The 21166-nt window shown below is 56.1% G+C and overlaps 1 protein-coding gene across 2 annotated transcripts in view; it reads right to left on the bottom strand.

Moving 5' to 3' along the window:
* SYT2 (synaptotagmin 2) overlaps positions 1-21166 on the bottom strand; it is a 120734-nt gene that overhangs the window by 8977 nt on the left and 90591 nt on the right. For both annotated transcript variants that reach the window (XM_006159149.3, XM_006159148.2), the window contains exons 2-8: positions 6456-6647; positions 5509-5675; positions 4239-4358; positions 3264-3431; positions 2810-2977; positions 1427-1544; positions 358-491 (exon numbers count right to left, since the gene is read on the bottom strand). In XM_006159149.3, the coding sequence (XP_006159211.1) occupies positions 358-491; positions 1427-1544; positions 2810-2977; positions 3264-3431; positions 4239-4358; positions 5509-5675; positions 6456-6630 (1050 nt within the window). In that variant the 5' untranslated portion in view covers positions 6631-6647. The remainder of the gene's footprint in view (positions 1-357; positions 492-1426; positions 1545-2809; positions 2978-3263; positions 3432-4238; positions 4359-5508; positions 5676-6455; positions 6648-21166) is intronic.

Here is a 21166-nt window from a genome sequence, read left to right on the forward strand (position 1 = left end):
GGTAGGCATGGCCAGGAGAGGACTGGCATGTGGGGCCACGCCCATCTCCCCAGTCAGCACCCAACCTCGCTGCACCCCACTTGCCCACACCTGTGTTCCTCGAAGTCCTAAAGAGATGGTTTGAAGAGTTGTTTCCAATTAGTTCATACTCTTCTCAGGAAAGAGAGATGCTCTGGAAAAGCCCCCTGGGAAGGAGGGCCCACTGGGCACTGGGCACAGGGCACTGGGCACCGGGCAGAGACCTAGAGCCCTAGCAAGGCCGTTTGTGGGCTTCAGCTGAGCTCCAGCCCCTTGGCCTCCCCGGGCCGTCCGCCTCCCACCCCCACTCTGTGCCTAAGACCTGCAGGGCTCGAGCACCTGAATCTGCTCGAAGGGGATCTCGAAGCTGAAGGACTCGTTGAAGTACGGGTTCAGCGTCTTCTTCTTCACTGTCGTCTTCTTCTTTTTGAGCCTCTTGCCATTCTGCATCAGGTGGATCTTCACATAGGGATCTGTGGAGGCAGAGAGGGTCCCCTCAGGCCCCCCATCCCAGCAAGTGCACCGAGGGCTGCCAGAGTGTCAGCGGAGATGGAGTCTCTTGGCCTCTGAGCCAGCTTAGAAATCCGAGTCATGGACAGACAGTCCACGTGACCATCCGGTTCAAGGGAGGCAAGAAGGATCATGTCAAGGCCCGCCTCTGATCAGCTGGGCTGCCTTCTGGAACATTCTGCTCAGGGAGATTTCTTAGTCTAAGTAAGGCCTTGGTGACAAAGCGTGCAGGGGTTGATTGGTGATGCCTGTCCCAGGCAGGGCCAGCATCTGCTGTGTTGGGATCCTGACCTGATCCAATCCAATCCTCCCAACCTTGCAGGTGGGAAACTGAGGCCAGCGAAGAGAAATGACCTGCCCAAAGTCACACGGAGAGACGGCACCCAGGGTTCTGGTGGGAGCCAAGCACAGGGCTGGTTCTCTGGAAGGCATAGTAAAGGCTGTGGACTTCACCCTCCAGAACCCCATGCTGTGGGCCAGCCCCAGTCACCACCAGGCTAGTCTGAAAGTCAGAGTTTCCCCTTGGAGCAGGGGAGAGCCTGCAGCCTCTCCTGGAAACTGTCTCCAGTTGTGGCAGAGGGAGAGGCATGCTTCACGCTAAGCCCTGCCCACTTCTACACTTCTCTGGGAAAAGTAAAACCCCAAGTCACTAACTCGTCTAGGGGGTGAGATCTCTCTGATCCTTCATGGCCAGAGGGCACTGGGAAGGTGGCTCAGATTGAGGACCGGGGACCTCAGGAGAAAGGGGAGAGCTAGGAAGCCAGATCTGCCCTGCTCCCTGGGGAGACATCAGGCAGGAAAGTTTCCCTCCCCACTGGGAGGTGCAAAACTCCGAGGACTCGGCACAGTGGCTGGCTCGCTGGTGCCACCCAATGGCGACCAGAAACACTGCATGTACCTGAAAGGCCGCCCACGTCCATCTTCTTGAGGTTCTTGGCCTCCAAGATACACACGGTGAGCTTCCCGGCTGTGGGCACGTAGCGCAGGGAGGTGCAGATGTCACCTAGCTTCTCTGGCTGTCCGGGGGAGGAAGCAGGACTCAGGGTCACCTCAGCCACCCCACTGCCTCAGCGTGCAGAAATCTCCTCCCTGCGTGTCTGGTCAGACAGTAGTTTGTCCCCACCACCCTCGGTCAGAGTCCCCACGTCTGTGATGGTGGGAGAAGGCCTTTCAGCAGCTGACTGTGAGGTCCCCTGCCAAGGTGGACAAAGGCCCTGACGGTGAGAGGCCATGGCCGGAGGATACTGGCCAGTAAGGGAGGCGGGTAGACATGGGTATTTTCGGGCTCCTACCCCAGGCCCCAGTGAGGGCTGGGAGCAATGATCAAGCATTTCCAAGAGCCTTCCTCCCGGGTAACTCCCGCTACTGAGCTCGCCCCTGTGGGCCATCTCGCTGGTAGAGCGAGCTGTGGTTTTCCAAGCAATTGCATCCTTTTTCTTTTGTTATTGTCACTGTCACTCTTTCATGAAGACAAGGCAAGGATTCTCTGTGACAATAAGAATGTGAGGTTCCCAAAGGGAGACGATTTGCCCAGAGTCACACAACTCAGGACTGGAGGCGGCTTGAGGACTCAGGGCTCCTAGCTCCCCAGGGCATCTACAAACACCGCATGCCAGGGTCCAAGCTTCTCAGGGTCAAAGCCACCTGGGCCAATAGAGACTGCATCCTCCCGGCCTGGCTCGGTGTGCCGACCTTCCTCTTAGACACGCCTGTGCCCCAGAAGGGGGCCAGGGCTTCTCTCTACCCACATCAGTGCCCGCTACCACACGAGGCTAGGGCGGCAGCCTGGCCGGGTCAACAACTGGTGCCTGGAAGCGGGGGCGGCTACCAGGGAATTTTGGGAATATAGCGGCTGCTCAGTAAATATCTGGGGAGTGAATGGATGCTGTAGCCATTGCTGGGTGGACAAACCCCCGAGCTGAGAGTTTTATAGCAAGCATGAGCATTCCTTGTGGGTAAACTGAGGCACGGTCATGACTCGCGCTCCCTCAGTGGCAGCAGAACCTCCGGAGTAACGGTAAGTGTTCCTATCTGTGAGTGGGTGCCACACACCACAGACTGCGCCAAGAACTTTACATACACAGCCCCCACCTGTAAAGCGAAACTACAGGAGAGGACCCGGGGCCAAAGGGTTTAAGTACCCAGTGCAGGGTCACCTGGCCAGTGGTGTGGAGCTAGGATCCCGCCCGGGTCACCCTTTTCTGGTCATGCCAGGAGACAGAAGCCCAGGTGAACTGCTATATCCGTCTTTCTGCCTGGTCAGGCCAGTCTCTGCTCTCACCTCCTCCTTCTCGCCGCCCTGCAGGTCCCTCCACTCCTCGATGGGCTGGCCCAGGTCCACGGTGTTCATAGGCACCTTCACCTCCCCGATAATGTCATGTTTGGAGAAGCGGTCGAAGTCGTAGATGGCCATCACCAAGGTTTTGCCCCCCAGCTCCTGGTATGGCACCTGTGGGTACACGCAGATCAGAAGGGGCCAGAGTGGCTTGTGCACCTGCAGGCAATACCGGGGGACACCGCTACCAGCCAGCCCACAGGGCTCCAGCATATCTGTGGGACAGAGCAAAGGCCCAGGGCTTGCACTGGCAGGGAGGGTGGGCAGGGAGTGAGAGACATGCAGCCCCAGTCTAGCCTGCTATTGTCCTGCCAGAGCCCAGGCTAAGGGCCAAGGGCTGGCCTGCAGAACTCGGGGAACCCAGGTCTGGAAGGTGAGCTAGGTCCTCAGTTCTCTTCACCTTGAAGGTGAAGGTTTCATTGAAGGCGGGGTTCAGGGTCTTCCGGTGGACTTTGGTCTCATATTTCTTCTTCTTGTCTGGAAGGAGGAAGACCTTGACGTAAGGGTCTGAAGTGCCTCCCATGTCCAGAGCAGGCAGTTCGGCGGCTTGAAGAACGCCCACGGTAAGCTGCAGAGAAGGAAAGAGGAAGGAAGGGGCCTGAGTCTCAGAACCCCTCCAGCACCAGACCTGCCCTGGGCCCAACTCGACCAGCTCCTCCCAGAGGTGGCAGTGGGGACAGGAGGCCAGGCTGGTGCTAGGGAGGAAGGCTGACCTACAGCTCCAACCCCAGGAGTCGGGAAGTCACTTGAGAACCTGAAGCTGAGAGGGCAGTGGCTTGCCCAGCTTGGTGGGCAGCCGAAAACAAGGTCACCTGGAAGCTTCCCCAGGCTGGTGGCCAAGCCAGGGTCAATGTCCAGGATCCAGGTCCTGCAGCTGCCAGCCTGCCCCACTCCAGGGAAAGAAGCAATGCACGTGTGTCTGGGAGAGTGCTATGGATCGAATGGCCCCCAAATCCACGTGTCGAGATTTGGTTGTGATAGGATTAAGAGGGTGGAAACCGGTGTAATGACGGTGTTGAAAGATGGGGCCTTTGGAAAGAGACTAGGATCAAGGTCATCAGGGTGGGGCCACCTTGGCTGACCCGTCGAGGGTTTGTAAGGAGAGAGAACGGGGCAGACAGACTCCTGGACACAGTCACTCTACTCTGTCTGGCCCTGGTGATGGGACACCCCAGGATGTGGCAGGACCCCACCCACTGTGGGCTTTATTCCTCAGCGTTCCAAACCATGAGCTGAGAAAACCTCAATGTTTGTAAAGCACCTAGTTTCAGACATCTGTGGTCCTAGACTTAGAACAGGGGTTCCTTCTGACCCTTTCCCCCCAACTCCCAGCCCTCCCCTGGTCTCCTGTAGGCCCCCAGCCCACCCCACACACCTGGTTGGCCTGGAAATCATAGTCCAGGGAAAACTGCAGCTTGCCCAGGTTCTCTGGCTCCTTCTCCTCCTCTCCTTCCCCTTCCCCCTCAGTCAGGCCTGTCTCGGCGTCATCGTCATCCTGGGGGGAAGGGGACACGAGTCAAGGCTGAGCACGAAGCAATGGGGAGCAGCCCCTTCATGACAGACTCTGACCAGAGCTGGGTGTGGGGCTGAGGGGGGAAACATGGCACCTCCGGGCCCCTGCTTCTCCACAGCCCGATGGCACCCCAGGACCCCCTTTGGACCCCAGCTCTGGGTTTGAAAGACAGAGCATTGAGGCCATTGAGGCTGTGACAGACGCTCTCCAGCCTCTCGAGGAGGGGATGGGGTTTGCTTCCCTTGTAGCCCCCTCCCCAGTGCTTTCCCCAGCTCAGACCCCACCCGAGACATACCAACAGTGCAGTCCAGGCAGACGGGAGCAGCGAGGGTCCACGGAGGTGGGAAGGAAGGAAGGAAGCGACGTGAGAGAAAACCCTACAGCTCCCACAAGCTCCTGAGGTCATGGCCACTTGGTGAGACCAGGCTGGGGTAGACTCTGGCCATTCTTGGACTCCACAAACTCATACACGCACACATGTATGTGAGTGTGCGCGCGCACACACACACACTCAAAGGCCATCTGATCCCTGGCCAACTTCTTGAGATCAGGTCCTGTCAGCCATCCTCTCTACTGGTTCCTTGGGAAATCTCCCAGCCACTCCCAAAACGAACACGGGGGAGAGGAGAGTGCGCACAGGGCCTCTGCAGACTTTAAGGAGACGCTTCGGTCTATCAGGCACCCCTAGTCTGGGCAAGGCCAAGACAGGAGTAAATAAACACAATGACGTGAGAGAGAGACTCCACAGGGCCTTGTCTTGGGGCCTCTGGGCCTTTCTGCACCTCACTGGAGGCCACGCCCCACCCCAGCCTGACGCCTCCATGAGACTGTCCTTCAGGCTTCCTGGCAGGAAAACACAGGTTTGCCCAGTGCTACCCGCCTGCTGGCGAGAGCAAGGGAATCTCTCTTTGCAACATTTTGTCCCAGTAGCCTCTTTGGGGGTCAATATATTGTCCTCTTCTAACCCAGAAGAAACCCCCTCCACTCGGTAAAGGGAGGACGTTGTGATTGCACTAGCCGAGCCAGCAGGGCCCATGCGGAGTTGCAAGGCGACCTGTCTGGCAGTGGAAGCCCAGCATCTCCGCCTCACCCTTGGGCCCCAGGAGCACAGCCCGGCCCACCCGCGCCCTACCTGGCCCCCTTTCATGTCCTTCATGTTCATGGCGTTCTTCATACCCTTGCCCTTCTCCTTCTTGTTCTTCTTCTTCTTGCAACAGCACTTCTTGCAGATGCAGAAGCAGCAGGTGAGGAGCAGGAGGCCGGCGACCACGGCGATGGCAATCAGGGCCCAGGGTGGCACTGCCCACGCACAGAGGACCGAGTCAGCAGGGCCACGCCATGTACCCCACAGCCCCTGATCCCATCACGCTGGCAAAAATGGGTGGGGACTATGACCTCCCGGTGCCCACACGCCACATTTCTTAACCACGCCCCCAGGAGTGAACTGCATGTGAGCTGCTCATACTCCGCGTGCCTCTTCCCTAATCCCGTACTTTCCGGCCCGCTGCCCTGGGGGGCCAGCAACCAGGGCAGCGTGTGGAAGGGCCGCGGTTTGGCTCTACTGAGTTTGACAGTTTGATCCATGGAGAACTGGCTCGTTCTGGAGAGTGTGGGGCAGCCCTGATCACACCCCAGCATGTGCGAGTCCCTTGTGCGCAGTCTCCAGAGGCCTGACTCAGAGACCAGGCTGCTGAAGGTTTCCTCTGGGCCTGGAAGGCTGGGTTTTGCAAAACCCAGTGTTCCAAACAGGCCCGGGGCTGCTCTCCAGGGTTCTGAAGGAACTTCTCTTACAAGTAGGGGCTTTTATTTCCTAGCTTCCAAAGTCATTTGAAAGCCTTACTGAAAACTTGAAATACTGGTCTCTGTGTCCGGAGTTTTCGTCTGTGACAGCATTCTAAGTTGCAAGAACTTTCATTTCCCCTTGGTCCACTCATTAGTTGCGCACGGTATTCCTGTACCCCATTTCTAAAGGGGCTCCCCAAGCATCCAGCCAAAACCCAGTCGCATCCCCAAGGGGCCCCCATCCTTCCTCATCCCTGCCCTGCCCATGAGGCCTTTCTCAGCCTCACGGACACTCACAGGGGATCTTGTTGATCTCGTTGAAGAACTTCTCCTTCAGCTTGGCAAACATGTCCTCCTGGCTCTCCCCAGCACCCCCACTCTCGGTGGAATTTTCTGCAGGTCCAATGGGCATCGTGGCGGTGGTGGTGGCAGGAACCACTACGGGCTCCTGGTTCCTCTTGAAGATGGTCATGGTGGCAGAGAGGTTAGCTGAGGATGAGAGGGGAAGAGGCCCGAGTGAGACTCTGCCCAAGGACCGGGAGAAGCTCTCAGAAGCTAAAGGCTATTAAACGCTGGTACCTTTGTCATCACCTCACATGAAGGACAGCAGTGACAGTCTTCATTAAGTTAGTTCCTACACGTGTCGGTTGCCTACGAGGTACTTCCCGTGCGTATCTCATTTAATCCAAACACCCTCCTGCTTTGTTACTGCTCCCACTCGATAGATAAGGACAGGGAGGTTCCACTCAGTCCGGCAGTTTTCCCAAGGTCACTAGATAAGTTCTGGAAGTTGAGTCTGGAGCGGTCTGCCTGACCCGCAGCCTACAGGCCTAACCGCTCTCTTGAGTTTATTTAAATCTAACCCCACAGTAACCCTCGGAAGGAGGCAGGCTTTTACACTGAAGACTCCTCCTTCAGCCTCCCCCTTCCTCGCAGCCATGACAGCACTCTGCCTGGCTTCTCACCTGTCTCCTGGACACTCTCCTCCTCCCCAGCCCCAGCCCTCCGAGGTCCTCTCCTCAGCCCTCTTCTCTCTCTTCCCAGCCCACCCCCCCACCAACACGCACTCAGGGCTTGTTTCCACCTCTCCTCTAAGGAGGCAGCACCCAGGTCTACACCTCTAGCCCCTTCCTCCCCTGAGCATCAGCCTAGTGTTGGCCCCAACTCTAGGTTCGACTCCAGCCCCCTCCCACAGAGCAGCTTCTTGGCCTTCCCAGAAAAGTAGTATTAATTAACAATAAAAGGAATCCTCGCCTATTGCAGAAAATTTAGGGGAGAGAGAGGAAGGCTTATTGTAGAAATTTGAGGAGAGAGAGAGCCATTCTCCGTAATTCTACCATCCAGAGATAGCAAATGTTAACACAGTGGTATTTTATGCTGCTATTTTTTTAGAGCGTGCCTTACCTGTTGAGACCATACTACGGGTATAGAGATTGTCTCTCTCTCTCTCTTTTAAATATGAACTGTTATTATAAGACTTTTCCTTTATTATTAAAGTTTTCCTTTATCATTAAATAGCTAAATGATATCCCAGTGCATAGTAATGCCATAATTGGTTTAATCATTCCACTATTAGACATTTACATTGTTTATAACTTCTTGCTAATAAAAATATTATTATAGACCATCCCATAGCCTGGGGTTATGGTGGCTAGATTCCACATGTCCGACTGTGAGGTTTGAGTCCCAGGCCCAGCAGCTTGAGAAACCTGCTGGTTGTGTGCATGCATGCCCAGAATCTTGCAAGGAGGTGGGAGAAGTGGAGACAGGCTGCAGCGAGACCATGCTTTGTCGCCCTCCTCTCTCTCGCTCTCTCTTTCTCCAGCCAGTGCACAACAAATTGTTAAATATACTTTTTTTTTTTTGAAGGGTTTTTGCTACAGGGACCATGCACTTCCCAGAGAGAGACAGAGAGACAGAAAGCGAGAAATTACCCCTCCAGGGGGAATGGTCATGCCGCAATCCCTTCTCCTCCATTCTCCTCTCGGGATCTTGGGCACGCATGCACACGCACCCGGTGTGAGTTTAAACCACCAGGTCTAGGACTCAAACCGTGGTCGACTACATGGGAGTTCAGTGACATAGCCATTACGCCAACTGCTGGTCCCTCAAATATACATATTCTTTTTTTTTTTTTTTGAGAGTTTTTTTTTGCTATAGGGCGTGTGCACTCGCCAGACAGACAGAAAGAGACAAAGAGACAGAAAGCAAGAAATCACCCCCCAGGGGGGATGGTCACACCGCAACCCCTTCTCCATTCTCCTCTCAGGATCTTGGGCACACACGCACACACGCCCAGCATGAGTTTTAAGCCACCGGATCCGGGACACAAACCATGGTCGACTACGTGGGAGTCCAGCGACATAGCCATTACGCTAACTGCTGGTCCCTCAAATATACATATTCTTGTGATGAGTATAAGCTTTGTTTCACTTAGGCAATGTTCTTATGAGCTTCCAAACTCAGCCCCTCGCCCCCAAGCCTGACCTCTCCATTGAGCTATTTCTAATTCTCCAAATAGGGTACAAGCCCCCCTTCTGCTGAAGTCCCACGAGGCCAGGTGCTGTGCTGGCATCTACGTTCCTCCATGCCAACTGCATGGTGGGCACCGAGGATGGATCCGTTGACTGCCTTCCTTCCCCCAAGGGGACACAGAATAGTACACCCAGAGGTGCTTCAGGTTACAAGAATAAACAGCACGGCAGGTGGCATGGTGCTTAAGGTGCTGAACTCCCACATGGCCAATCGTGTTTCGAGTTTCAGACCTGACAGCTTGCTTCCTCACTTTCCCCCTCTCTCTTTCTCTCTCTCTCATTCTGTCCCTTTCTGGTCAAATTAAAATAAATAAAATAAAGTTAAACAAAATAATTATTTAAAAATAAAAAGAGGGGCTATCAGGTGGCGTGGTGGTTGGGGGCCCTGGACTCCCACATAGCCGACTGCAGTTCGATACCCAGTCCTGGAAGCTTGCTTTCTCACTTTTTCTCCCTCTCTGGTCAAATTAAAATAAATAAATAAATAAAGTTAAATAAAAAATCATTCTTGTTTAAAAAAGTATAAGCAGTATATCCACTTTTACTTAATGAGGACTTACAGCATTTAAAAACTTACAGCATGCCTGAAAGGTCACAGAGCAAGATGCACACAGCACAAGCATTGTCTAAAGGAGAACTGAGACCTCTCATTGCACGTTAGGGGACAGTTAGTTTTCACTGCACCCAAGGTTCTGCTGGGAAAGTCTGAGGAACTCTGAAGAGAGGAACTCTTAAAGGAACTCTTCCTTTAAGAGCCCAAGTTCTCAGGCCCCAGCTTTCAGTACTGTTGGTGACCACATGCTGAGAGAGAGAGAGAGAGAGAGAGAAATTTGCTATAAGGTGGTCGCACTTCCTGGAGAGACAGAGACAGAAAGCAAGAATCACCCCCCCAGGGGGGATGGCCATGCCACAGTCACTTCTCTTCCATTCTCCTCTCAGATCCTGGGCATGCGCGCATACACAACCCATGTGAGTTCTAAGCCACCGGGTCCGGGACTCAAACCAAAGTCGACTAAGTGAGAGTCCAACAACGTAACCATCACACCATCTGCTGGTCCCATCATCAAGCTCTTATTAAACTCCTACCATGTGCCAGGTTAAAATAGCCTTGATTCTAGAATTTGTGTGGGAATGAAGGAGGAAGGGCCACTGGACCTCATCTCTGGGGAGATGCTCTGGGAGAGAGCTCTGGCTTGATGGGATCTGCAAGGAGCCCCAGCACCAGACCAGGAGGAGTGTCCAAGCTTGCAGCTGTCTCTACCTCCCCTCAACACACCATGCTGTCCGGGGCCCCTGTGGCCTTTTAAATATTATTATTTATTTACCAATTTTAATTTCTTTATTTATTCCATGACAGAGAGAGAAAGAGACAGAGAGACAGCACCTCCAATGGGGTCTTGCTGCAGTCTCAGTCAGCCCCAGGTCGTGGGTACACGTGATCACGGGTATGCTCAGGGAGGCCTCCAGGCCCGAACTGGGAACCTCCCCATGAGGGTCAGTCTCACAGAGCATTGCACTTTACCACTGCCTTTATTTAAAACCCAGCGTTACTAGGTATAGTTCCTATTCCACAGAATTCACCAGTGAAAGTGTGCGGTTCACTGTGTACAGAGTTGGGCGAATACGAGCGCAGTCTCGGTTTAGAGCAGTCACCACCCGAGAGACCCGGACCCATCCGCAGCTGTTCTCCATTCCCACCGCCTCCCAGCCCTAATGACCACTCGTCTGTCTCGAGAGATTTGCTTACTCTAAACATTTAGTGTAAATGGAATCATATAATACATGGCATATTCCACAGCTAGCTTCACTCTCTTAGCATGCTTTCTCGAGGTTTATCCACGGTGTAGCACGTACCAGATCTTCATTTTGGGCACATGCATGCATACACGCCTGGCATGAGTTTTAAGCTGCCAGGTCCAGGACTCGAATTGCAGTGGACTATATGGGAGTCCAGCAACATAACCATTATGCCATCTGCTGGTCCTGAAGGGGCTCTTTATAAACTCATGAATGACCACGGGGTCACTGGCCCCAGGGACATATTCAATGTCATTGAACCAGACCTCTCAGCGGTAGTCAGCCCTTGGCCACACACCCTTGGCCACACACCCTCCTCCCCGAACCCATTCCCTGATGTTCATCATGACTCTGGCTTCGAGCTCCTTAAGCTGTCCCAGGGTTTGCCCAGGCACTCCTGTTCTCATGCAGGGGTGTCCCCAGGTGGTCTCTGCACACCCTACCCCCAGTTATCCCCTGGATGATGACAGGTGGAGCCTGTACCACTTCTGAGCCCCAGGCCCAGAGGCCCAGCTGGCCCTGGACATACCACGTGTCCTGGGTCTACTCCTCTCACCTCCATCGGTTCTGCACTAGCTGCCAACACAATCCTTGTGAAATGCAGACCCAAGCCAGGACCCTCCAGAGCCCTGCAAAGCCCTTGCCCTGTGTCCAGCATCGTCTCGTCTTCCCCTCTTTGGGCCCCTGACACCAACATGCAGGCCTTCCTTCAGTTCCCTGAACTGCATGACCTCAGGGCCTTTGCACATGCTGTCCCTCTGCCACTTCACTGAGGGAATTGTTAGCCCAGCACCTCCTCAAGGAAGCCTTCCTGACTTGTACCCACACCTCCACCTCCCCTAGACCGCCAGGCCAAGGCCCCTTGCTTCCACAGCTCTCAGGCCTATCCTCGCGGTATTTCCACAGCTTGTGACTGTGTGAGCAGAAACCTCATTTGCTTTGCTCGCCACCGCAGCTCCAGGGCAGGGGTTGGTAAACTCTGGTAATCCAGTCCAGCATCTAGTTGTAAATAAAATTTTACCGGAACACCAGGCTCGCTTGTTTACATATTTCCTGTGGCTGCTTTTGCCCTACGACAATGGAGCTGTTTAGCCACAGAGGCCGTGTGGCCTGCAGAACCTAAAACTCACGGTGCGGCCTCTCCAGAAAGGACGGCCAGCCCGCTCTAGCAGACACACGGTGCAGTCTGCACACGAGGGCATTGACATCTGGGGGCCTGTGGGGGCCAGCCGCAGTGGCGCAATGATAACCAACAGCCCGCATGCTGAGGCCACCCAAGAGGTCCTGGTTTGTACCCCAGGGTCTTCAGGTACATGCTGGGTGCACGTGTGCCCATGATCCAGCTGGCTGGGGCCAGTCACGGTGTGAAGACCCTGTTAGGGTGGCTGTCCCTCTTCCTCTTCCCAGATCTCTCTTCATCTCTGTCTCCGTCTCTATTGGAAGAAATAAATAACTTTGCGAAGACCATGATGTGTGAATGGACAAATGGCTGAGCAGGACAGACTTGGGTCACTGGGTCACTAATGTCAGATGACACTGAACCCCGCAGACGCGGCCTCCCCAGCCTCATCTGAGCATTGGGTGACTCTGAGCCCAGGTTCTGCCCACAAGCCACGTTAAGACTGAAGGGCTCCAATCGTCAGCACGCCAGGTCCAGGGACTCCAGCCAAGGGGGAGCAGGAAGGAACTGGGGCCTGGGGTGTGTATGCATGTGTGTGTGCGCACACGGGTGTAACGAGCCCCCAAAGCTGGCCTGTGAGCGGGGGAGGGCGCACAGCTCTGAGAACGGCCACCCTCCTCTCCTGGGGGCTGCGGAGTCAGAGGTGCCCATCTGAGCCGTGACCTTGGGTGGCTCCTAAGCCACTCCGGGCAGCAGACTTCCTCACTACCAAGACAGGCCACGATGCAGTGAGATGGCGTCGGGGAGCCGGGAGCCCCACAGCCAGGGTCTGCCCAGCGCACAGGGAGCTGAGCTGCTTCCAGAGCTGCCCTCGGGAGCGTTTCCACTTCCCCTGGGACACACGCGCGAGTAGCCGAGACTGCAATCCCAGGGCAGACGCTCCCCCTGCTGTGACCCAGCAACCCCTCACCACCCAGCTCTGTCAACCCTTCTGGAGTGGAAGACATGACAAACGCAGAAAGGGGGCAGGCAACTTGTGGCCTCAGGGGCGAGGCTCAGAGTCTCCCTCTTGTCCCTCCCAGGCTGCTCTCAGCCCAGCAGGCTGAGCTCGCCACCAAGACAACACCCAGGAGGTGACACAGTAGAGCACAGCTGGACCCACACAGGAAAGGTCCTGGCCCCCATCTCGGGGGGGCCCTGGGCAAACCGGGTGCTTGCGTGGGCCGTGATCTGGCCAGCTGAGACCGGGGGTGGACTGCAGCGTGAGGCCCATGGTGGTGCTGCCGGTCTCCATGTCGCTTGTGCCCATGAAAGAAATCAACTTTATTCAAACAAACATAAAATCCCACAATGGCTTCTAATTCCCCTTGAGGAAGAGCCCGAGTCCCTCTTATGGCCCCCACGGCCCGTGGCCTGGCCATACTCTCACGCCTCTCTCCCGCAGTTCTCCTCCTTCACTCCTTCCGGCCACACCAGGCACCCTCTGGGCACAGAGCCTTGACACCTGCTGTGCCCTCTGCCTGAGACACTCTTCCCTGCAGTGTCACCCGGCTCCCACCTGGCACTCCGAGAGGGTATCTGCAGTGAGCATATTATATTCCTTATTCATTTTGTCTGTCTCCCTTGACGGGAGCTTGAGATTCCCGAATGCAGGGATTTTCAACTAGCACACAGTAAGGCCTCAGCAAAGCTATGATAAGACATGGGTGGTCAGAGCCCTCTCATATCTCTAGTCTCATAGATCTCTGCCAGTTGTGAGTGTATGAGATCACCAGCCATTTCTATAGCACTTCAGCATTTGTAAAACAAAACAGAACATGGGACGGACAAAAGCCTTCATGCTCTCTCTTTGAATAAGCTTAAGAGGTGAGTGTTTTTCGTCTCCACAGACTCCAAAGCTAAAGAAGCAAACATGCTGGTGGCCTAGTGCATGTTCTCAAGGCGCCCTGGAGAGGAGGTGCGGGGATGTGAAGTGACTCGTCAACGTCGGGCAGCTGTTGGGTGGCAGACTGGACCCCAGGCCAGCTCTCCCAGCCGCCTCAGTCGCCAGGCCTGGTTCCCTGAGCCCCCAGTGCAGGGCCCTGTGACTGAGCAGGAACGAGGCAGGGAGGGGCAGCCACGGCCTCCAGGATTCCCAGCTCCCTGGCTGCCCTCGAGGCTCAGAGCTGCAGTCCTGGCTGGGGGAGGCGGCCAGCCGGGCAGGGTGAGGGTGAAACAGGGATGGGGGCTCCCGGGGCTCCCAGGACAGAGCACCCGAGCAGGAAAGCATGAAACGGCACCATTACATAGCGACGGCCAGAGTCAGTGCCAAGAGGGAGGGGATCTCGCTGCACCAGGCCCACTGACTGCTGTCCGTCTGTCCCAGGGACTCAGCTCCACAAATGGCCTCAAGCATGGAGCAGCTGACCGGGGAGGGGCTGGGCTGGAGTGACCAGTGGAACCTGGGACCCCTGAGCGCCAGGGAATGAACAGTCACATGTGGCCTGGTGTGGTGGGGTGCTGGGGAGCAGGTGACAACCAGCCGGATTTATCCTTTATCTTTTCCTTTTTCCTTTATGTCATTGGGACCAAACCGAAGTAGGCAGGCCTGGGGGGGGGTTAAGGAGTCAGATCCACAGGTCGACTGCATTTGGAATCCTGGCCCTGGGGCTTGAGAAACATGCTGAGCGCATGTGCAAAATCCAGAAAGGAGGGGAGAGACGGCAGAGAAGGGGTGGCAGTGTGACCACCTTCTACTCGGGGTTCTCCCCCTCCCACCCCACCTCGCCGCCTCTCTCCGGCAAGTGTGTGCGCCCTCCAGCAGTTAAAGAAATAAAAGGAAGAAAGAGAAATTTAGAACAAATAAAATTCAAAAAGAAGCAGGGGCCTGCTGGTGGTATGGTAGTTAAGGCACTGGATGCCGCATAGTCAACTGTGGTTCAAGTCCCGGACCTGGCATGTTTCCAGGCACGTGTGCACGCATGCCCAAAATCCCGAGAAGAAGATAGAGAAGGGACTGTGACATGGCCGTCCCCCGGGGAGGGGGGGTGATTTCTCACTTTCTCAGTCTCTGTCTCTCTTCAGAGAGCATGCACGCACTACTGTGAGGTGGTACCAGAGAGCCATGGGGAGGACGGGGAGTGCAGGGTGGGTTGCAAGGGTCCCCCCTCCACTTGCTAAGTGCCCGCTCTCTGTAACAAGCAGAAATGTCTGTCCGAAGGCCCGACATCCCAGAGGTGCTTGAGCTCAGCGGCGTCCTGGGATCTAGATTGAAGAGACCTGACCTATGATAACCTGCTGAGTGGGACAGAAGGCAAGCTCAGCTAGAGCGGGGAGATGGGGTACATCCACCCTCGCACTCGCACAGCCGTTCTAGAATGTTCCACCATGAGGGGCTTTGCTCCGCCCATGGCCAGCCCATGCAGAGCATCACGGAAGGCCCAAGTGCTCCGGATCTTCGCACTTTGTGTGCGGATGGATACAGGATCGCTGTCAAAGCCCTGGTGTGCAGGAGAGTGTGATGGCAACCAGGGGAGAAGCTGGGGTAGGAGACAGCGTCCTACCACGTTGCAGCTGGAACTGAGGCTAGGGAAGGGCATGGGGAAAGAGGAGCTGGCAGCATTGATGTCACCATGTGCCCGTCTGGACACAGCCCCCCTCCACGCCACAATGGCTTGGCACCCTGGTCCCCATTCTCCCATCCTGCCAGCTTCTGGGATCCCTCAGTGGCTCCCAGCTGAGACTCCTTTCAAAATGGGATCTTGATGCCACATCAGAGACAGGAAGTTTGCATGCCCCCCATGAAAACACACGTGTACACACACCCACACACGTGTGCACGTGCACCAACTGCCAACCCAAACCAATTAAACGTGACTTGGGGACCATGCATTTCCATGGATTATCCTCCTCGGTCCCCTGATTGATGCAGAGAGTGGAGAGCAGACTGGACACAGCTTCTCCCTCCCTCCCGGCATCGCAGTTACAGGAGCCAAAGTGCCGAGTGGAAATGGGTTAACCGGCAACATGCCTCTCGCTGCGCTCGCTCGCAGGCTCGAGATCAGTATACGAGGATAAACCGAGGTCTTAAGGTTTTGCACCCACATGGCAGCCCAACATCTGGTGCTGAGGACGTCTTAATGAATAAACAGCCTAGCTCGTTTGGAAAGAAACTACCCATTTCTTGGAGCTCCTTGTCCCACGGCTTGATGAGCCTGCCTCCACCCGGAAGCAAGGCTCCCACTCCTCACTCAGAGCAGAACCTGCTCCTCACTGTCCTGGGGAGGCTCGCCGCTTCAAGGTCCCGAGAGTTGCAAAGTCCATCCTGCCGTCCAGCTTCAATCCCGCTGCTGCCGTGACGGTCATTCTCCCTCTCTCACACTTACAATGAGATAGGCCGACCCCAGGACATCTGAGAAGCGGCTCACGGCAGAAGCCACAGTCCTGAGGCTCAGAATCCGATGACCAAGGACTGAGCCCTCAATGTACCACTCAGTGGCTGCGTGTTACCTGGGCTGACCCTTCAGCCTCCCTAGGGCTCGGTTTGCACACAGAAGTGCAAGTGAGGGTTACTCCCTGCTCCACCTGACTTGGTGGCAGTGGCGACCCTAAGGCCAGGAACCCTGCAGCGCCTCACACCAGCCATGATTACTTCCCTATGAGCCTAGACCCCGGGCATGAGACCCTTCATCTCCACTAATAAACCTGGCCTGGGAGAGCTGAGGGAGCCCTACAGGCAGTGCCATCCAGAGCCCTTGTTTGAAAAGTGACCAAACTGAGGCCCCAAAGGTGCATGGCATACTCATGCACGCAGATACAATGTCTAAATGTGTGGGTCAATTCCTCGACTCCCTGCCTTGGGTGGCCTCGGTCCATCCCTACCAAGCCCCCGGGTTCTACTTTCATCTTTGGCTAACTCTTGAAGAGTGCGGGGGGGTAGCAGTGAGGGAGAGTAGAGATACCCAGTCAGATAGGACCCCTCCACACCCCAGCCACATGACAGCTTCACACAGGAGGGGAGGGGTGCTGGAGCCCCAAATTCTGGAGAGCCCATCCATGCTCCAGTATGGGGCAGGGGAGTGTCCACGTCACTAGCTCCAGGTGTCCGCAGGGGCTCTCACGGCTCCCAGCCCAGGCTTGCCCTGGCTGCGCTTGGTCTCCTCTGAAGGACCCTAGGCCTTCGTCCAGCTCCCAACACAGCCCTAAACTTGCAGGCAGCCTTCCCTGGTGAGGAAAGGGTCCCCCATGTTGGTCAGATGTCCAGATGCTTAGCGACAGACTAGGATGATCGGGGACCCTGAGTGAGCCAGAGGGAAACTGGGGGCCTGCACTTTCTAGCAGAGGTGACAGGAGTGGGGTTGGGTAGCCTCGAGGTCTTCCCTTCAGCGTTCTGGGCATTGGGGGAACTTGGTGGGTGCACACTCAGAATGTGACGGATTGGGGGGACCCTGGGCGTGTCTAAAGAGAGGTGCTGCTTTCCACAGAGCGCTCTAGGGAAGCATTCTCTGGGAGAAAGAGGAGCTCTTTGGAGCTGGGCAGTGACCCACCCACGTCACCGAGGGGACCCTGCAGTCACAGCAGGTGTGTCTCTGTGCCTGGGAGTCGCAGTGCGCCTTCCGTGTGCCCTTACCCTTCATGCCAGATGCACATCTTCATTTTGAGAAAAAAAAAAAAAAAACATGAAAAATTGATGCATCTTCTTTCTGACTAAACGGTACAAGCTTTGAACACACGAGTTCTGCTAAGAACCGCCCCTCTAAGGGCCCAGGTTAGAGGTTTGGGATGAAAGCAAAGGCCTTTAATGTAAAATGTCTTTTAGAGTGTGTGCACGCACACATATGATTATGTGGTATGCATGTGTGTGGTATGTAGTGTGTATCACAGTATGTGATACGTGTAGTGTGGTACGTAGGGGAGTGTGATATGGGCTATGCGGCAGGGGTGAGGGGTGTGTGTGTGTATACAGGGAGTATGAGCACGGGCGCTGCAGGCGGTGTGGACAGGGCAGAGGTGAGGCGCCCTAGCTCCCTCTGAGGGAGAGCCGCTCAGAGGCTTCTTCCCACCTCCTCCTTGGGAAGCCCAGGCTGGTGAGCTCTGCGCTGCCCCCTGCTGGCCATCCCGGAGCTGCACCTGCCTCCGCCCTGGCCTCCTGGCAGCACCAGGCAGGCTCTCTCTGCACACAGCAGGGCCACTGCAGCCTGGATCCTGCAGCTCCCAGCCCCAGGTCAATGCTTACGCCCTGGAAGGAGGAGGGGGCAGCCCGTGGGAGGCTGCAGGCAGAGCAGACGTTAGCCCCGCCATGGAGTAGGACAGCAATACTAGCCATGCCTGCACCAGGGAAGGGGCTGCTCCCCTCTCAGGCCCAGAAGAACAGGGAGCACAGGAAAGGCTGTGCACACGGGTGGCTCCTATGTGGGAGTGTGTGTACATGCATGAATAGACACTGTGAACATGTGTGCAAACAAGTGTGCAGGTGGGAAGGGAGAAGCCCTAGAGGAGACCAGGGATCTCGGGATGCACCTCCTGTCCAGGAGGCCTGGGTGGCAGCTAAGCACCCTGCACTGGGTCGAAGCACGGGGATGCCCCCCAGCCAGTGTCACCTTGCAGAGCCACACAGGCTCCAGCTGGAAGAGTACAGGGCCACCAGCCCCACCCCCTTCTGCAGCACCACCACCACCTCTTGCAGACCTGGGCGGGGGGGCGCGGGGGGGGGGCAGGAAATCCTCCATCTCCAAAGGTAGCGTGAGGTACCCGAATGCACTATCCGGGACCCCAGTGTCCTCCCCTCTTCCCATCCTTAAGGAAGTGGCTTAGCACTTTCCAGGACAGCCTTTCAGACATGACCTTCTCAGATCCTTGCAGATTTTTAACTCTGAACAAGAGCACAGGGCCGGTAGGTGGTGACAAGAACTGGCCTTCAGAATAGCCAGGTCTGCTTCCCTGTCCAGCGCTTGGCAATGTCCCAAGCCTGGGAGAGGAGTCGGCTCCTCTGGGTGTCATTTCCTCCACTACAGAGGTAGGGAGCCTGTCTCCCAGGGATGTCGGGAGGCTTAAATAAACCTCGTGCGCGGCACAAAGTGGGTGCTGAATACACATTCATCTTTCAGCCCTCCTCTCAGGGGTAGGCAGAGTCTGCACAAGGTCAGCCCGTGTCCCCCGGGTGAGGGCGGTAGTGCCATCCACGCAGGGCTCCCTGCCAGGCCAGGCTCTGCCCAGGAGGGCAAGAGTTGCTGCAGAGGCTTGTGTGTCTGGGGAGCCTGGGGCCCAGAACCTGCTTCCTGTTCTGTATGTTCCTCTCATAGGGACTGCGTCACTTCTGCCTGGTGTCAAAGTTACTTGTGTAAGCAGCTCACTCCCCGCGGACCACAGGGCTGCGGAGGTGGAAGCTGTCTTGTTTGCCTCTGCATTTCCTGCCAGGCCCCTCTGTCCCTGCCCTAGTGCAGCAGCAGGTCACTAGGAAGGTGGGATCTCGCCAGGCATTGTCCCCTCCCCTCTGGCAACTTCTATCCCTGCTTCAGAGGAGAGGAGAGAACCCCCAAAGCTGGAGATGCGCCTGTCTAGGTCAGATCTCATGCCCCAGGGCCTGAGTGGTCATTAGCTAGATGGTGGGTGGGCAGGCCTGGGGGTGCTGGGGAAAGGAGCCAGTGCAATGCAGGCCCTCTGGAGGGTCCCGGGCTAAGGAAGAGTGTGAAGGCTCTTCCCGGGTTAGGCCAGCGGTGGCACAGCAGTGACACACCAGACCCTCATGGAAAAGGTTCTGGGCCAGTGTCTCAGGCCTCCCTCTACAGGCTGTGCCGGTGATCGGACCAGCTGAGACGGGGGTAGGTCATAGCTCGGAGACCCTGCTGGGGTCCCCCCATTCTTCCTCTCTCACTAGAAACACAAAATACATTTTTTTGGAGAGGTTTTTGCTATAGGGCGCATGCGCTCGCCAGACAGACAGAGAGAAAGTGAGAAATCACCCCCTGCAGGGGGGATGGCCACACCGCAATCCCTTCTCCATTCTCCTCTCAGGATCTTGGGCACGCACGCACACGCGCCCAGCATGAGTTTAAGCCACTGGGTCCGGGATTCGAACCGGTCGGCTACATGGGAGTTCAGCGACATAGCCATTACGCTAATTGCTGGTCCCAAAATACAAAATACATTTTTAAAAAGACTTTTTGGGGCCAGCAAGTAGTGTGGTAGTTAAGGGTGCTAGACTCCCACATGGCTGACCACGGTTCTATTCCCAGTCCTGGGGGCTTGCTTTCTCACTTTCCCTCTCTTTCTCTCACTCTGTCCTTCTCTGGTCAAATTAAAATAAATAAGTAAATAAAGTTAAATAAAATAATTTTTTTTAAAAAAAGCCTTCTTCCCTAATTAGAGAGGCTAGTCAGAAGTTGTCCCCCTCACCGTACCTTGAGACCAAACCTGCCCTTCCCTGTCTCCTCGCCATTTCCTCAGCAGCCCAGGCCAGGCTCTGAGCTGAGAGCCAAGAACACACAAGGAATGAAAACCAGGCCCCCCACCGGCAGCTCGTGGGAGGCCACAGCACTCAGGCCCCCAGGGGAGTACAGAGGTGGGTCTTGCCATTCAGAAGAGAAAACAGGCTCAGAGCTCACCCTGCCCAGGGCCTCCCTGGGAATCTGCACCCTGACTGTGGGGCACCCAACCCAGGCCTCTTTCCTCCCCAGAGGTAGGGTATGGGCCAGAGGAAGAAGGAGACCTCCATGGGGGCCATTCCACTCATTCCCAGCTCCACGAGGCTGGTGTTGTTACTCCCATTTTGGAAGTGAGAAGACTGAGGCTCGAGGAACAAGAAAGGGGCGGGCGGCTACCTCGCCCTTCCCTGGATACTGAGGGAGCTGTGTACGTGGCCACGCCACTGGGAGCTAGAAGAGGCCAGTTTGGCCTCCACGGAGCTGGGGTGGTCAGTGGGGAGGGGTGCTATCCCTCCTGACCAACAAGGACCCCCTTCCTCCCAGACACTGGCCAGGCCCCGGGGACGGGCTGTGCCCATCACTGCTCACAGGAAGATGCCCATTAGCACCAACACCTCTGACAGCTCGTGGTCTCAGAAATAAAAGTGGGTCGCGCAAGTCCCGGGGGCACAATTAGATTCCCCGAAGCAGCCCTCTTTCTCCTGCCTGACCTGGGGACCAGGACAGACATGGGAAATAGGGCCCGGAGGGACCGGCCCTGGCCTCAAAATGCCGGCAGGCTGGAGGAGGCGTGTGATGGGCAAAATTCCAAATTAGAAGTCCCAACTTGGAAAGGCTCTGTGGATCCAGACCTCTGAGACAGCTCCACTGAGGAAACGGAGCCAGCCCCACACAGGGCAGCCCCAGGGGTGCGTGAGCTCCGGCCTCTGGGCAGCCAGGCCTGGGTTCGTCTACCGCACTTAGCTGTGTGACCTTGAGCCCCGCCACGCTCTCTGTGACCTGAGAATGCTGACGGTCCTGCTTCACGGGCTGCAAGGCTCAGGAATAAGGGGGACAGGGAGAACAGGTGGCCACCTGGGGAGAGCATGGACATGAAAAAGAGCCAGAGAGGGGCTTCAGGGAATGGCAGGAATTAGAGGGGTGGAGGGAAAGAAG

The sequence above is a fragment of the Tupaia chinensis genome, unplaced genomic scaffold (genome assembly GCF_000334495.1).
Source record: "Tupaia chinensis unplaced genomic scaffold, TupChi_1.0 Scaffold000627_1, whole genome shotgun sequence".
Taxonomy (NCBI): domain Eukaryota; kingdom Metazoa; phylum Chordata; class Mammalia; order Scandentia; family Tupaiidae; genus Tupaia; species Tupaia belangeri.